At 45.4% G+C, this 19,206-nt stretch overlaps 1 protein-coding gene across 2 annotated transcripts in view; it reads left to right on the forward strand.

Moving 5' to 3' along the window:
- The window catches only part of LOC135559049 (kelch-like protein 24), a 64,055-nt gene extending 45,725 nt beyond the window's left edge, over positions 1 to 18,330 (forward strand). For both annotated transcript variants that reach the window (XM_064993385.1, XM_064993384.1), the window contains 3 exons: positions 1,029 to 1,217; positions 13,086 to 13,274; positions 13,818 to 18,330. In XM_064993385.1, the coding sequence (XP_064849457.1) occupies positions 1,029 to 1,217; positions 13,086 to 13,274; positions 13,818 to 14,021 (582 nt within the window). In that variant the 3' untranslated portion in view covers positions 14,022 to 18,330. The remainder of the gene's footprint in view (positions 1 to 1,028; positions 1,218 to 13,085; positions 13,275 to 13,817) is intronic.
- Positions 18,331 to 19,206: the final 876 nt, after the last annotated feature.

Here is a 19,206-nt window from a genome sequence, read left to right on the forward strand (position 1 = left end):
CTCCACTGTTAATGCTAAATTGTAATTATATTGCCACTATGGCCTATTTATTGCTTTACCTCCCTAATCTTACTTCATTTGCACACATTGTATATAGACTTTTCTATTGTGTTATTGGACTGTACGTTTGTTTATTCCATGTGTAACTCTGTGTTGTTGTTGATGTCGCACTGCTTTGCTTTTTTTTTTTTTTTTTTAAAGCATGAATTAGGTCATCTTATACCGTTTACTGGATTGACTGGTTTTACCTCAAGAGGCAGGAACTGGTATACACACATGGAACAGTGGCTTCTTTTAAACAAACCTGTCTCTATGCCACAGACAATGGCACTGTGCATGCATCGGTGCGTGTGTTCGTATGTGTCATACAGTACCAGTAACCAAAGAAGTCCAATTTGTAAGTCGCTCTGGATAAGAGCGTCTGCTAAATGACTTAAATGTAAATGTAAAAGTGTTAAACAAATCAAAATATATGATATATTTGAGATTCTTCAAAGTAGCCACCCGTTGCCTTGTTGCACACTCTTGTCATTCTCTCAACCAGCTTCATGAGGAATGCATTTCAATGAAGGTCAATTAACTTACAACAAGGCACACATGTTAATTGAAATGCGTTCCAGGTGACTACCTCATGAAGCTGGTTGAGAGTATGCCAAGAGTGTGCAAAGCTGTAATCAAGGCAAAGTGTAGCTATTTGAAGAATCTCAAATATAAAATATGTTTTGATTTGTTTAAAAAAAAATTGGTTACTGCGTGATTCCATATGCGTTTATTCTTAGTTCTGATGTCTTCACTATTATTCTACAATGTAGAAATAGTAAAATAAAGAAAAACTCTTGAATGAGTAGGTTTGTCCAAACTTTTGACTGGTACTGTATATGCAGTGCTTAGGCAGGATTGTGTGTGTGCACAGGTTGAGCACTCTTGGCAGTGGAATTCTTACCAGAGGTGTTTGTGCATTGTAGCCAATGCAAACGCTAATCAATATTGTTCTTACCACTGTGATTATATGTGTGTTCTCTGTACAGGTCTATGCAGTGGGAGGGTATGACGGTCAGAGTCGTCTGAGCAGTGTGGAGTGCTATGACTCCTTCTCTAACCGCTGGACAGAGGTGGCTCCCATGAAGGAGGCGGTCAGTTCTCCGGCCGTGTCCAGCTGTGCTGGGAAGCTCTTCGTCATCGGGGGAGGGCCCAATGACAACACTTGCTCTGATAAGGTGGGTAGACCCATAGGGTACACCATACACATGGATAACTGGCTAAGATGCACCTTAAACCTTCGTAGATACACCACACACGTTAGATAATCATGGATAATATAAAAGGTTTGATACACACCATACCTTTTAGATATCAACCTATACATCCCAGTAATGAATGAATGTTGTTAACTTACCTTTACTGTCCTTATTTGTCATTCAAGAGGAAATTCTTTCCACAGTTCATAACAGTTACGCTTATACAGTACATCAACAACCCTCTGTCTCCACCACCACCAGCACCACCCCTCCCCTTATGCATTCATAACAGTAAACAGGGAATCTGATTTTGGAATCAAGCACTTGTGAGATTTGCGCCTACGCTACACCTTGGTCCAATAACACCGTCTAATAACCCAGACTGACATTACAACACAAGGGTTGAATAAGGTGGAGGTTTATTCAGATCAAGTACAGCGAGTCATACCAGAGTCAGATGAGTCATACCATGTTTTCCATGTTAAAATAGGAAATATTTTAATGAGGTTTAATGAGACACCTTTTATAGTTCATCAGTTGTCATTGGAGGTGTTGTGACATCAGACAGAGAGCAATATCACCACACCTCCCCATAGTTGGAGGGAGGACAGAGGACTAGGGAATGGCCCTATAGCTGGAGGGAGGATGGAGGACTAGGGAAATGGCCCTATAGCTGGAGGGAGGACGAGGGAATGGCCCTATAGCTGGAGGGAGGATGGAGGACTAGGGAATGGCCCTATAGCTGGAGGGAGGATGGAGGACTAGGCAAGGTATATCACCACACCTCCCCATAGTTGGAGGGAGGACGGAGGACTAGGGAATGGCCCTATAGCTGGAGGGAGGATGGAGGACTAGGCAAGGTATATCACCACACCTCCCCATAGTTGGAGGGAGGACGGAGGACTAGGGAATGGCCCTATAGCTGGAGGGAGGATGGAGGACTAGGGAATGGCCCTATAGCTGGAGGGAGGACGAGGAAATGGCCCTATAGCTGGAGGGAGGATGGAGGACTAGGGAATGGCCCTATAGCTGGAGGGAGGATGGAGGACTAGGGAATGGCCCTATAGCTGGAGGGAGGATGGAGGACTAGGCAAGGTATATCACCACACCTCCCCATAGTTGGAGGGAGGACGGAGGAATAGGGAATGGCCCTATAGCTGGAGGGAGGATGGAGGACTAGGCAAGGTATATCACCACACCTCCCCATAGTTGGAGGGAGGACGGAGGACTAGGGAATGGCCCTATAGCTGGAGGGAGGATGGAGGACTAGGGAATGGCCCTATAGCTGGAGGGAGGACGAGGAAATGGCCCTATAGCTGGAGGGAGGATGGAGGACTAGGGAATGGCCCTATAGCTGGAGGGAGGATGGAGGACTAGGCAAGGTATATCACCACACCTCCCCATAGTTGGAGGGAGGACGGAGGACTAGGGAATGGCCCTATAGCTGGAGGGAGGATGGAGGACTAGGGAATGGCCCTATAGCTGGAGGGAGGACGAGGAAATGGCACTATAGCTGGAGGGAGGATGGAGGACTAGGGAATGGCCCTATAGCTGGAGGGAGGATGGAGGACTAGGCAAGGTATATCACCACACCTCCCCATAGTTGGAGGGAGGACGGAGGACTAGGGAATGGCCCTATAGCTGGAGGGAGGATGGAGGACTAGGCAAGGTATATCACCACACCTCCCCATAGTTGGAGGGAGGACGGAGGACTAGGGAATGGCCCTATAGCTGGAGGGAGGATGGAGGACTAGGGAATGGCCCTATAGCTGGAGGGAGGACGAGGAAATGGCCCTATAGCTGGAGGGAGGATGGAGGACTAGGGAATGGCCCTATAGCTGGAGGGAGGATGGAGGACTAGGGAATGGCCCTATAGCTGGAGGGAGGATGGAGGACTAGGCAAGGTATATCACCACACCTCCCCATAGTTGGAGGGAGGACGGAGGAATAGGGAATGGCCCTATAGCTGGAGGGAGGATGGAGGACTAGGCAAGGTATATCACCACACCTCCCCATAGTTGGAGGGAGGACGGAGGACTAGGGAATGGCCCTATAGCTGGAGGGAGGATGGAGGACTAGGGAATGGCCCTATAGCTGGAGGGAGGACGAGGAAATGGCCCTATAGCTGGAGGGAGGATGGAGGACTAGGGAATGGCCCTATAGCTGGAGGGAGGATGGAGGACTAGGCAAGGTATATCACCACACCTCCCCATAGTTGGAGGGAGGACGGAGGACTAGGGAATGGCCCTATAGCTGGAGGGAGGATGGAGGACTAGGGAATGGCCCTATAGCTGGAGGGAGGACGAGGAAATGGCACTATAGCTGGAGGGAGGATGGAGGACTAGGGAATGGCCCTATAGCTGGAGGGAGGATGGAGGACTAGGCAAGGTATATCACCACACCTCCCCATAGTTGGAGGGAGGACGGAGGACTAGGGAATGGCCCTATAGCTGGAGGGAGGATGGAGGACTAGGGAATGGCCCTATAGCTGGAGGGAGGACGAGGAAATGGCCCTATAGCTGGAGGGAGGATGGAGGACTAGGGAATGGCCCTATAGCTGGAGGGAGGATGGAGGACTAGGCAAGGTATATCACCACACCTCCCCATAGTTGGAGGGAGGACGGAGGACTAGGGAATGGCCCTATAGCTGGAGGGAGGATGGAGGACTAGGCAAGGTATATCACCACACCTCCCCATAGTTGGAGGGAGGACGGAGGACTAGGGAATGGCCCTATTGCTGGAGGGAGGATGGAGGACTAGGCAAGGTATATCACCACACCTCCCCATAGTTGGTGGGAGGACGGAGGACTAGGGAATGGCCTTATAGCTGGAGGGAGGACGGAGGACTAGGGAATGGCCCTATTGCTGGAGGGAGGATGGAGGACTAGGGAATGGCCCTATAGCTGGAGGGAGGATGGAGGACTAGGGAATGGCCCTATAGCTGGAGGGAGGATGGAGGACTAGGGAATGGCCCTATAGCTGGAGGGAGGATGGAGGACTAGGGAATGGCCCTATAGCTGGAGGGAGGATAGAGGACTAGGCGAGGTATATCACCAAACCTCCCCAAAGTTGGAGGGAGGACGGAGGACTAGGGAATGGCCCTATAGCTGGAGGGAGGACGGAGGACTAGGGAATGGCCCTATAGCTGGAGGGAGGATGGAGGACTAGGGAATGGCCCTATAGCTGGAGGGAGGACGGAGGACTAGGGAATGGCCCTATAGCTGGAGGGAGGACGGAGGACTAGGGAATGGCCCTATAGCTGGAGGGAGGATGGAGGACTAGGGAATGGCCCTATAGCTGGAGGGAGGATGGAGGACTAGGGAATGGCCCTATAGCTGGAGGGAGGACGGAGGACAAGGGAATGGCCCTATAGCTGGAGGGAGGATGGAGGACTAGGGAATGGCCCTATAGCTGGATCGAGGATGGAGGACTCGGCAAGGTATATCACCACACCTACCTATAGCTAGATGGAGGACTAGGCAAGGTATATCACCACACCTCCCCATAGTTGGAGGGAGGATAGAGGACTATGGAATGGCCCTATAGCTGGATGGAGGACTAGGCGAGGTATATCACCACACCTCCCCATAGTTGGAGGGAGGACGGAGGACTAGGGAATGGCCCTATAGCTGGAGGGAGGATGGAGGACTAGGGAATGGCCCTATAGCTGGAGGGAGGATGGAGGACTCGGCAAGGTATATCACCACACCTACCTATAGCTAGATGGAGGACTAGGCAAGGTATATCACCACACCTCCCCATAGTTGGAGGGAGGATGGGGGACTAGGGAATGGCCCTATAGCTGGAGGGAGGATGGAGGACTAGGCGAGGTATATCACCACACCTCCCCATAAACACTACAAAACAATAAATGTAATGAACGTAACGAAAACCGAAACAGCCTATACTTGTGTAAACTAACACAGAACAAGGACATAAGGACACTAAGGACAATCACCCACGAAACACTCAAAGAATATGGCTGCCTAAATATGGTTCCCAATCAGAGACAACGATAAACACCTGCCTCTGATTGAGAACCACTTCAGACAGCCATAGACTTATCTAGAACACCCCACTAAGCTACAATCCCAATAAAAACACACCACATACAAAAACCCATGCCACAACCCTGGCCTGACCAAATAAACGAAGACAAACAAAACATACTTCGACCAGGGCGTGACAGGGTGAATGAGAATATGTACATATAAGTATATGGATGAGCGAGGGCCAAGCAGCATAGGCAAGGTGCAATAGATGGTATAAAATACAGTATATACAGAAGTTTACATGGAAGTTTAAAATACAGTATATACAGAAGTTTACAGCTATAGGGCCATTCCCTATACAGAAGTTTACACTAAGGTTGGAGTCATTAACTTATTTTTCAACCACTCCACAACTTTCCTGTTAACAAACTATAGTTTTGGCAAGTCGGTTAGGACATCTACTTCGTGCATGACACAATAAATGTTTTCAAAAATTGTTTGCAGACAGATTATTTCACTTATAATTCAGTGTATCACAATTCCAGTGGGTCAGAAGTTTACATAAACTAAGTTGACTGTGCCTATAAACAGCTTGGAAAATTCCAGAAAATGTCATGGCTTTTGAAGCTTCTGATAGGCTAAGGACATCATTAGAGTCAATTGGAGGTGTACCTGTGGATGTATTTCAAGGCCCACCTTCAAACTCAGTGCCTCTTTGCTTGACATCATGGGAAAATCAAAAGAAATCAGCCAAGACCTCAGAAGAAAATGGTAGACCTCCACAAGTCTGGTTCATCATTGGGAGCAATTTCCAAATGCCCGATCTGTACAAACAGTGGTACGCAAGTAGAAACACCATGGGACCACGCAGCCGTCATACCGCTCAGGAAGGAGATGTGTTCGGACTCCTAGAGATGAACGTATTTGATGCGAAAAGTGCAAACCAATCCCAGAACAACAGCAAAGGTCCTTGTGAAGATGCTGGAGGAAACTGGTTCAAAAGTATCTATATCCACAGTAAAACGAGTCCTATATCGACATAACCTGAAAGGCCACTCAGCAAGGAAGAAGCCACTGCTCCAAAACCACCATACAAAAAGCCAGACTACGGTTTGCCACTGCACATAGGGACAACGATCATACTTTTTGGAGAAATGTCCTCTGGTCTGATGAAACAAAAATAGAACTGTTTGGCCATAATGACCATCATTATGTTTGAGGTAGGCTTGCCAGCCGAAGAACACCATCCCAACCGTGAAGCACGGGGGTGGCAGCATCATGTTGTGAGGGTGGTTTGCTACAGGAGGGACTGGTGCACTTCACAAATAGATGGCATCATGAGGTAGGAAAATGGCAAATTTTGTGGATATATTGAAGCAACATCTCAAGACATCAGTCAGGAAGTTAAAGCTTGGTTGCGAATGGGTCTTCCAAATGGACAATGACCCCAAGCATACTTCCAAAGTTGGGGAAAAATGGATTATGGACAACAAAGTCAAGGCATTGGAGTGGCCATCACAAAAACCTGACCTCAATCCCATAGAACATTTGTGGGTAGAACTGAAAAGGCGTGTGCGAGCAAGGAGGCCTACAAACCTGACTCCGTTACACCAGCTCTGTCAGGAGGAATGGGCCAAAGTTCACCCAACTTATTGTGCGAAGCTTGTGGAAGGCTACCCAAAATGTTTGACCCAAGTTAAACAATTTAAAGGCAATGCTGCCAAATACTAATTGAGTGTATGTAAACTTCTGACCCACTGGGAATGTGATTAAATAAATAAAAGCTGAAAAAATCATTCTCTCTACTATTATTCTGACATTTCACATTCTTAATATAAAGTGGTGATCCTAACTGACCTAAAACAGGGAATTTTTACTAGGATTAAATGTCCGGAATTGTGAAATACTGAGTTTAAATGTATTTGGCCTAGGTGTATGTAAGCTTCCAACTTCAACTGTACATTTGATATGAGTAATGTAAGATATGTAAACATTATTAAAGTGAAATCATTTAAATTGGCATTGTTTAAAGTGACTAGTGATCCATTTATTAAAGTGTCCAGTGATTGGGTCTCAATGTAGGCAGCAGCTTGTCTGAGTTAGTGATTGCTGTTTAACAGTCTGATGGCCTTGAGATAAAAGCTGTTTTTCAGTCTCTCGGTCCCAGCTTTGATGCACCTGTACTGACCTCGCCTTCTGGATGATAGCGGTGTGAACAGGCAGTGGCTCGGGTGGTTGTTGTCCTTGATGATCTTTATGGCCTTCGTGTAACATTGGGTGGTGTAGGTGTCATGGAGGGCAGGTAGTTTGCCCCCGGTGATGCGTTATGCAGACCACACCACCCTCTGGAGAGCCTTACGGTTGTGGGCAGTGCAGTTGCCATACCAGGCGGTGATACAGCCCGCCAGGATGCTCTCGATTGTGCATCTGTAGAAGTTTGTCAGGGTTTTGGGTGACAAGTCAAATTTCTTCAGCATCCTGAGGTTGAAGAGGCTCTGTTGCACCTTCTTCACCACACTGCCTGTGGACCATTTCAATGTGTCTGTGATGTGTACACCCAGGAACTTAAAACTTTCCATCTTCTCCACTGCTGTCCCTTCCATGTGGATAGTGGAGTGCTTCCTCTGCTGTTTCCTGAAGTCCCCGATCATCTCCTTTGTTTTGATGATGTTAAGTGATCACAGAATACAGTGAAGTTAGATTAAACAATATTCGTGATATTATGTCTTGAATATTCCCCATTTTAGCCTATACTATTAGAAATGTGTGGGGCGTTATTTAAAGGAGAAGCTTTAAGTTTGAGGACACACAAAGACTGAAAGTATTGCTGGCATGCATTTGCCAGAGGATTAGAGCCTTAGAAGTTAGTCAATGCAGAATAGTGTGGTTTGAGATGCTGTTTAATTAGACAGTAGTCTTGAACATACACTTTTTCTGTATATCACATTTACAGAGAGCAGACAGGGCTTCCCACAGACATACAGGATGCTGTGTTTATCTACTGTAAGAACACCCCCTATGGAGACTGCAGACAGCCTTTGTTGGTTAGGTGGCTGGAGCCTGGATGTAAACTGAACTCAAAATCACAATCATATCTCCTGAAATTCGAGTGGCAGTAGGGTTTCTCTATTCTCTTCTTTGAACCACTGGTGGTGTCTGATACATGCACACAGACACAGACAACAAGGCTGCAGTGTCTCTGTCTCTGAAGCTGTCTCAGATAGCACAGGGATCACACTTGGGCTGGGTTCTAATTGTTGAATAGCTTTATATCTCATTATTCTGTGTGTTCCCAGCAAACATGTCCACATTGGCACAATGTTGGCCCGAGGGCATGCTAAAATGTTGGCCCATGTAGGCTGCCAATATTGGGCCAATGCGCCTTTTTTCATCAACTCCACGTAGGCATTGAGTGTGGCCCAGTGTGGCCCAGTGTTGGCAGCCCATATTAGGTGAAGACAGCGCTCACTTTGCCTGAACAAATTTTTTCCCAGCAAACATACTCACATTGGCCCAATGCGGACTAAAATATTGGCCCCATGTAGGCTGCCCACATTGGTCCGATGCTCTTTTTCTATTTAATATTAATGTATTTATTTAAATAATTTATTAATTACAATTTAGTTCAATACATAAATTGCATTAAATTGCATTAGCCTTAAAGTTATATAAGGAACATGATACATTGTATCAGAAATACAACCAAATTATTACTATCCTACATATATTTTTTACAAAAGTGTAGTTGGGTGATATTTATCATATACAGTGTATTCGGAAAGTATTCAGACTCCTTGACTTGGGGTCATGTTTTCTGAGGCCCTTCCTATGTGTCATTTTCTAGTTTTCTTTGTCTCCTTGCCTATTTCACAGTCACCTCTTCACCTCTCTGTCTCTATGGAGGTCCGTGTAGGAGGGTAGGAGCCAAGTGTTTTAGCACCTGCTCAGTTTGTGACCATGAGAGATGAAGGCCAGAGGACAACTCATTAGAGAGCTGGCCGGACAGACAAATGAAGAACCCCAAGCCCAGGGGATCCCACCCCCTGTGAGCACCCTGTCTGTCACCCCCCCTGATGATAGCCCTCCTGCCAATGCCCCCACACCCACTGAAGACATACACAAGTCACAGATTGTACTCCTTTTGTACTCAAACGGGAAATATATACAAGAAAATTAACTTTTTCCCAAACACACTGTCACTAAACTCTGGTGTCCAAACACCCAGCACACCCTAGACCTTCTGTGTGGGGACAACCTAGGGTCACTTAGCCACATAATAATACACACAGGCACAAATGACCTGAGAGCACAGCAGGAACGGGTGGCCACAGCACTCAAGGGAGTGATTGAAAAACCTTATTCTACGTTCCCCATGGACAAGTGGTTATCAGCAGTGCCCACCACTACACCCTGGACTAGAACAGCCTCTATAACACCTATTACCATACCCCGTTCAAAGGCACCTACTACCATACCCTGTTCAAAGGCAGTTATTACCATACCCTGTTCAAAGGCACCTATTACCATACCCCGTTCAAAGGCCCTTACTACCATACCCCGTTCAAAGGCACTTATTACCATACCCCGTTCAAAGGCACCTATTACCATACCCCGTTCAAAGGCACCTACTACCATACCCCGTTCAAAGGCACCTACTACCATACCCCGTTCAAAGGCCCCTACTACCATACCCCGTTCATTCAAAGGCACTTATTACCATACCCCGTTCAAAGGCACCTATTACCATACCCCGTTCAAAGGCACCTACTACCATACCCCGTTCAAAGGCACCTACTACCACACCCCGTTCAAAGGCACTTATTACCATACCCCGTTCAAAGGCACTTATTACCATACCCCGTTCAAAGGCCCCTACTACCATACCCCGTTCAAAGGCACCTACTACCATACCCCGTTCAAAGGCCCCTACTACCATACCCCGTTCAAAGGCACTTATTACCATACCCCGTTCAAAGGCACTTATTACCATACCCCGTTCAAAGGCACCTATTACCATACCCCGTTCAAAGGCACCTACTACCATACCCCGTTCAAAGGCACCTACTACCATACCCTGTTCAAAGGCACCTACTACCATACCCCGTTCAAAGACACCTACTACCATACCCTGTTCAAAGGCACCTACTACCATACCCCGTTCAAAGGCACTTATTACCATACCCCGTTCAAAGGCACCTACTACCATACCCTGTTCAAAGGCACCTACTACCATACCCCGTTCAAAGGCACTTATTACCATACCCCGTTCAAAGGCAGCTACTACCATACCCCGTTCAAAGGCACCTATTACCATACCCCGTTCAAAGGCACGTACTACCATACCCCGTTCAAAGGCACTTATTACCATACCCCGTTCAAAGGCCCCTACTACCATACCCCGTTCAAAGGCAGCTATTACCATACCCCGTTCAAAGGCACCTATAACCATACCCCGTTCAAAGGCCCTTACTACCATACCCCGTTCAAAGGCACCTATTACCATACCTCGTTCAAAGGCACCTACTACCATACCCCGTTCAAAGGCACCTACTACCATACCCCGTTCAAAGGCACCTACTACCATACCCCGTTCAAAGGCACCTACTACCATACCCCGTTCAAAGGCACCTACTACCATACCCGTTCAAAGGCACCTACTACCATACCCCGTTCAAAGGCACTTATTACCATACCCGTTCAAAGGCACCTACTACCATACCCGTTCAAAGGCACCTACTACCATACCCCGTTCAAAGGCACCTACTACCATACCCCGTTCAAAGGCACCTACTACCATACCCGTTCAAAGGCACTTATTACCATACCCGTTCAAAGGCACCTACTACCATACCCCGTTCAAAGGCACCTACTACCATACCCGTTCAAAGGAACCTACTACCATACCCGTTCAAAGGCACCTACTACCATACCCCGTTCAAAGGCACCTACTACCATACCCCGTTCAAAGGCACCTACTACCATACCCCGTTCAAAGGCACCTACTACCATACCCCGTTCAAAGGCACCTACTACCATACCCCGTTCAAAGGCACCTACTACCATACCCCGTTCAAAGGCACCTACTACCATACCCGTTCAAAGGCACTTATTACCATACCCGTTCAAAGGCACCTACTACCATACCCCGTTCAAAGGCACCTACTACCATACCCGTTCAAAGGCACCTACTACCATACCCGTTCAAAGGCACCTACTACCATACCCCGTTCAAAGGCACCTACTACCATACCCCGTTCAAAGGCACCTATCACCATACCCCGTTCAAAGGCCCTTACTACCATACCCCGTTCAAAGGCCCTTACTACCATACCCCGTTCAAAGGCACCTACTACCATACCCCGTTCAAAGGCACCTACTACCATACCCGTTCAAAGGCACCTACTACCATACCCCGTTCAAAGGCACTTATTACCATACCCCGTTCAAAGGCACCTACTACCATACCCCGTTCAAAGGCACCTACTACCATACCCCGTTCAAAGGCACCTACTACCATACCCCGTTCAAAGGCACCTACTACCATACCCCGTTCAAAGGCACTTATTACCATACCCCGTTCAAAGGCACCTACTACCATACCCCGTTCAAAGGCACCTACTACCATACCCCGTTCAAAGGCACCTACTACCATACCCCGTTCAAAGGCACCTACTACCATACCCCGTTCAAAGGCACCTACTACCATACCCCGTTCAAAGGCACCTACTACCATACCCCGTTCAAAGGCACCTACTACCATACCCCGTTCAAAGGCACCTATCACCATACCCCGTTCAAAGGCCCTTACTACCATACCCTGTTCAAAGGCACCTATTACCATACCCCGTTCAAAGGCCCCTACTACCATACCCCGTTCAAAGGCACTTATTACCACACCCCGTTCAAAGGCACCTATTACCATACCCCGTTCAAAGGCCCCTACTACCATACCCCGTTCAAAGGCCCTTACTACCATACCCCGTTCAAAGGCCCCTACTACCATACCCCGTTCAAAGGCACTTATTACCACACCCCGTTCAAAGGCACCTATTACCATACCCCGTTCAAAGGCCCCTACTACCATACCCCGTTCAAAGGCCCCTACTACCATACCTCGTTCAAAGGCCCTTACTACCATACCCCGTTCAAAGGCCCCTACTACCATACCCTGTTCAAAGGCACCTACTACCAGACCCTGTTCAAAGGCACCTATTACCATACCCCGTTCAAAGGCACCTACTACCATACCTCGTTCAAAGGCACCTATTACCATACCCCGTTCAAAGGCACCTATTACCATACCCCGTTCAAAGGCACCTATTACCATACCCCGTTCAAAGGCACCTATTACCATACCCCGTTCAAAGGCACCTACTACCATACCCCGTTCAAAGGCACCTATTACCATACCCCGTTCAAAGGCACCTATTACCATACCCCGTTCAAAGGCACCTACTACCATACCCCGTTCAAAGGCACCTACTACCATAAAGGCACTTTTGTCTTGCCCGTTCACCCTCTGAATGGCACACATAAACAATCCATGTCTCAATTCTCTCAAGGCTTAAAAATACTTCTTTAACCTGTCTCCTCCCCTTCATCTACACTGTTTGAAGTGGATAAAACAGGTGACATCAATAAGGGATGACTTGGTCAGTCTATGTCAGGGAAAGAGCAGTGTATAAATCTGTTTCTCAGTGTTTCACCAAGACAGTAAATGTTGTACTTCATAAGGTTTTCATGCATTATGTTCTGAGTCCAATTATCCTTTCAAAGCTATGTTTCATACCACACTTCTTCAAACCAAAAATAATCAATCAATCATTAATCACTCAATCCACGTGAAACTCTCTAGGTCCAGTGCTATGATCCAGAGGCAGACACCTGGGCGCTAAGGGCAAGCATCCCCATCGCTAAGCGCTGCATCACGGCGGTCTCCCTGAACAACCTGATCTATGTGTCAGGTGGTCTAACCAAGTCTATCTTCTGCTACGACCCTGCGGAGGACTACTGGATGCACGTGGTGCACACCTTCAGCAAACAGGTAAGGATTTCATTTACGGCACAGAGACACTGGAAATTCTGTTTCACTTGACTTCAGAGCTGCTATGAGGTTTTGCACGTAACAATGGTCTATGAAAGCAAATACAATGTTGACCTTACATCATAACTGGAGCCTTTTGATTTCACAAAAATAAGTTGTTTTTGTTTTGTCAAGCCCCCGATAAGTCAACCATGGTGAGGCATATTTCGCTGATTCTCTCGCTCTCTCTCTCTGTCTCTTGCACTCTCTTGCTCTCTCCTTTCCCTCTCGCTCACTCTCTCTCCTTTCCCTCTCGCTCTCTCTCTTGCTCTCTCCTTTCCCTTTCCCTCTCGCTCATTCTCTCTCCTTTCCCTCTCGCTCTCGCTCTCTCTCGCTCTCTCTCTCTCTGTCTCTCTCTCTCTCTCTTGCTCTCTCTTGCTCTCTCCTTTCCCTCTCTCTCTCTCTCTCTCTCTCTCTCTGTCTCTTGCTCTCTCTTTTCCCTCTCGCTCACTCTCTCTCCTTTCCCTCTCTCTCCTTTCCCTCTCTCTCTCTGTCTCTCTCCAGGAGAGCTGTGGCATGTCGGTGTGTAATGGGAAGATCTTCATCCTGGGTGGGCGGGGTGAGAACGGCGAGGCCTCTGACTCCATCCTGTGTTACGACCCGGCAACAGGCATCATCACCGGCGTGGCGGCCATGCCTCGCCCCATCTCTTACCACGGCTGTGTCACCATCCATCGTTACAACGAGAAGTTTCACCACCGGCCCTGACCCCACAAACACACACACAAACACACAGGCTTGTACATAAACATGCTTTAAAAGACATTCACTCACACAAAAAGATTCTTCAGACACGCGCTTTCTAATAAGGGTGCAAATAGACATGCACACACTGTCAACCTTTTTGTTTCCTCTCAAGAAGCAACTCATTTAGAAATTCAGACCACAGCCCCAGTTTCAGTTTCACTTGTTTCCTTATTGTCCCATGAAGCAACACTCTGGTGCTGGTATTGTGGTATTCCTGCTATGCTATTCCAGATCCATCTATGTTGACAGTTGACTTTGTTAAGGTGGTTGTTCAATGGAAAACCAAACCATAGACAGGCTGGTATGCCTCCAGACACCACTATGTCTGTGTTTAGATAGAGCCTTCATGGAGCCCGTGGCAGGATCAGATCAGAGCAGGCAGGCATGCGCCAGGGTTGTGGCGGTCATGACATTTTGTCGGCTGGTGATTTTCAAGCAAATAACTGCCGGTGTCACGGTAATTAACCGTTAATTAACATAAACACATTTAGCATCTCCTGGCGTCATAAATGTGATTAATGATTGTAGTGCATTATGATCTTCCCCAAACTTGGAACTCACAATCCGCATATGTATATCAGTTATTCTCCACACCGGTTGTAAAGGGATTCATGTGCTTCATTCTAAGAAGTTATTTGACCACTTGAGTTGAAATACTAACCTTATCAAAACATATAGGCCTATAGGTTAGGCTACATTAGGTGTGCGACTATGATTTGAAAAAGTCGCCAAAAAAAGGCATGCACTTTTTCTTGTCTTACTGGACACACTGGGCATCATTCACAAGTGATAATACATCATTCACAAGTGATAATACACCATTCACAAGTGATAATACACCATTCACAAGTGATAATACACCATTCACAAGTGATAATACAACATTCACAAGTGATAATACACCATTCACAAGTGATAATACACCATCCACAAGTGATAATACACCATTCACAAGTGATAATACACCGTTCACAAGTGATAATACACCATTCACAAGTGATAATACACCATCAGACTATTCTTAATTTTTGTCTTTACTGTACATATACTAAATCATATATGTGTGAAATTAGTTTTGATTTTGAATGAACCATTATCATACACTTGTCTCAGAATAGGGGCAGGGGGAAAAATATGTGTAATCTATGCACTTAAATAGCAAATGGAGGACTCTTTTCCCCTGGTTAATTTTCATTCCTGCCAGGTAGGCTGTACTCCTGTTGTAAAGATAAGCATTGTGCTTAATATTAGGAAGGTTGAGAAATAAATATAGTAGGCCTAGTCTATAGAAAACTGATGGGAGCCTCCTCTTTTTAGTAGAAGCCATCACTCTGTTTTCTCACACAATTGCATAGCCTATTGAAAAGTTGCACAACGTGCTCATGAACTATCATGAAGTGTTTGATTAGATTTTCCATGACATTTGCATTGATGTCAGAGTGATTAGAGGGACAATAGAGTGCTGAGTACCAGGCAGTTATTAAGTTTGGTAGGCTACTAATGACCACCAGCAGCATCAGAGCGCAGTTTTGGAGAAGCCTAGTTACCGTGACTAAAGAGTCGCGTGGAATTTGACTGCGGTCATGACTTGTGAATGGCGGCACAGTGGTAATATGGTCACTAACAGCCCTAGACATGCCTAGCAGCAGTGAGTAGCAGCTCCTCATCTTCTCTTCCTAAGAACCAGAGATAGTCTATATCTGCACATCAAAGAGCACAATCTTTGATGGACAGATAGGGAGTCGTGATAGTGGATGAAACAAAGTGTTGCTTTTAGAGATTATCTCCTTAATCTTCAGGTGTTCAGGTGGACAAGTACTGACAGATAGTGAATTGTGATAGTGAACAGGAAAGCTTTGATTCAGACTTGAGAGAAATTCATAGGAATCTGCCACTGATTGACAAGGGGTGGTACAGTAATTCTTAGAACCCAGTTTTAAAAGGCAATATGCATTCCAACCATCTTAAAATGGCCTCCTCTTTCTTCGTAACCACTTGATAGTATCATGTAAATTGGAACAGTATCATGGAATGTATCAAGCACCTGGATTCCAGAGGGTAGGAATGTGGTTCCATGACTTCAATTTTATATGTCGTTAAGCAGTGATTGTTTGGTATAAAACAAAACAAGCTGGCCTATGCTTATCCAAAAACAGAGGCCATGTCCAAATAGAACGAAACGTCTTATTTTCATTGTCTTCTTTTGTCTCATTGCCACTAATTTCAAATGACATTAATTTTAGGAAGCTACCTCCTGCTGTGGTCTGAACTCTGATGCCGCTGGCTCCTATTTCCTTTTCCTGTTAGAGGTTCCCTTACTTACTCTTTCCATATCATCTCTTTCCTCTTCTCATATCCTACCTCTTATCACTGACACTTTCATCATAACTCCCTTGAATCTTTGCTACACACACACACACACACTGATTTTGTGTGTTTTTGTTGTTGTTCAATTTATTAAATTATATTTGTCTTTTTTACTTTGGATATGTGTGCTGATTTTATACCTTGTGCTTGGAGGTGTGCTTGTTGCTACATAGAGTTTAGATAGTTGGTTTGGATGTTGGGTGTGTGGGTGATTTAGTCAATATCAGCAGGGCCGTTTTCTAGCATTTTGGGGGCCCAAAGAGAGATTTGGTTTGCAGAGAGCAAATGTTGCATTATTAAAGCTAATTTCATGCAGTTCTACACATTTTGCCATGGTTTGGGGGCCCAATAGCGGCCGGTTATGTCGCGTGTGCCTAGAAACAGCACTCGATATCAGATGCCTTAGTAGATGAAGTCTCAAAGACTGTTATAAGTGAGTGGTATATTGGGTGATTTTTATTATATGTAAACCAGTTATAGCTTTATATCATAACAGTCTGTTTACTATTGTGCTGCTTACCCAGTGGCCTTGCCTCATATATGCAAATTCTATAGAACTCTGTGCCATACATAGACAATGGCACCTCTCACCTGTATACTCATACAATGTATAGCTCATGTACACAATGTAGCTCGGGGTAACCATGGAAACCTCCAGGTGTGTGTGCCGTTGACTTTACCGAGCTGACACCTGTGTATTAACTCATAGGATATGATTGATTGGCAGGTGTGATGGTGGTAATTGTAAGTCTTGATTCTGGTCAGTAAAAGTCGCCTTTTACTTTTGTGTCGTTAGAATAAGAGATGAATTGCTGTGAATTGATGTATTGCTGTGATACAGTGACGTTGAGGCCTTGTCTTTGTGTCATTAGAATAAGAGATGAATTGCTGTGAATTGATGTATTTCTACGGTGACGTTGAGGCCTTCTCTTTGCCACAATTTTATTCAAATGTTCTGTCATCCTTGTTTGCATGTGGTTTGTGTCTTTTTGCTGTGTTTTTGTATCCGAGATTGTGCACTTTTACTATTATATCACAATGTAAATATGATTTTTTTTATTTCCTTTTATTACTGTATCAGTAAATGCTATTTGCTTTCATGTGACGTATGTGAGTGGGGTGAATGGAGCCTGTCAGCGCCTCGTACTGGTCTGCCTGCTATTGCTGTGGGTCCCCACAAATAGCACAACTATAATATGTCAGATCAAGATCAACACAGGGACAGAAAGAGGGGGAGGGGGGTCGAGGAACAAGCACTACGTTATTGGGTCAAGGGTCAGGAACTGTTTTGTTTCTCAATTATGTTTTTATTGAATAAATCCAAGTGAAAGAAGATGTGAGGCATGTTAATCTGCATGCCAGTGTTTTGTTGAGAGACTTGTTGTTTCTTGTTGTGGTGGCGAATGCTGGGATTGTGTGTGTTGTTGATGAGTGATGCTTGTTTTTGACAGTCTGCCACAGGTAAGTCGTCTGCTTTATATTGGATGACTCTCAAGGGGAGAAGTGATTGTAGGATGTAAATGTAGAGTTAGGCATTTGGCCCAGATCAAATCCTTAAGGTGATGTTTTGAACTTGCTTTCATGGGAACCCTGGATTTGAGCTATGGATTGATGAATTTGTATAGCCTACAGTACTTGTGTACAAGATGTGGGCTAGTTCCACCTAGAGAATGCAATCCTTTGTGCCTGGAATAAGACAATATTGGATTCAAATCTGTCTTTCTGATATATAGGAAACAACATTAAATTAAAGTATGTATGATGTGATATTCAAATCTCTCTTTCGCCTTGGTTCTTCTGTTTCTTCTGAAGATTAGCGTGGACTGTCTGAGCTATAGTATGTCGGACTGTAATTGCTGGCTTATGTAAATGAAGCATCAATAAAGTTATTCTCTATACTGAACGTGGTGTGCAGTTCTTATATGACATATTGCAATACAATACATTGGGGCAAAAAAGTATTTAGTCAGGCACCAATTGTGCAAGTTCTCCCACTTAAAAAGATGAGAGAGACCTGTAATTTTCATCATAGGTACACTTCAACTATGACAGACAAAATGAGAAAAAAAATCCAGAAAATCACATTGTAGGATTTTTTATGAATTTATTTGCAAATTCTGTTGGAAAATAAGTATTTATTTTATTTTATTTAGTATCACTATGGTATAGTGTCACGACTTCTGCCGAAGTCGTTGCCTCTCCTTGTTCGGGCGGTGCTCGGCGTTCGACGTCACCGGTCTTCTAGCCATCATTGGTTTTGTCTTGTCTTCCCACACACCTGTTTTCAATCCCATTCATTACCGTTTGTGTATTTAACCCTCTGTTTCCCCTCATGTCTTTGTCAGAGATTTTTTATCGTCAGTGTAGTGATTTTTGTATAGGTGCGCGACGGGTCTTCGTACCCATATTTATTTATATTAATTTTGTCTATTTAGTGTTATGGAGCATGTTACTTGGACATTATTAAAAGACTCCATTTTACACTCCGTTTGACTCCCTGCCACCTATACACATGTCTGACATATAGTGCAAATGTAGTAGATAAAACAAGACATACATGTTGGAAGTGTGAAACTATGCTGTCTTATAAGCACAGTGATCAGAATAATGTAAAGATATTTACATGCCTGACTACCACCCCCACTTACCTACAGACTGGAGCAGAGGAATTACACTAGTATTAAACACTATACAGGCTATTACAGTGGTGTTTACCTGTCAATCATCTAAGGGAAGTTGCCTAGGGGAGAAGTTACACGGAAATGCTTTATCACATTTC

The sequence above is a fragment of the Oncorhynchus masou genome, chromosome 17, assembly GCF_036934945.1.
Source record: "Oncorhynchus masou masou isolate Uvic2021 chromosome 17, UVic_Omas_1.1, whole genome shotgun sequence".
NCBI classification, from domain to species: Eukaryota; Metazoa; Chordata; class Actinopteri; order Salmoniformes; family Salmonidae; genus Oncorhynchus; species Oncorhynchus masou.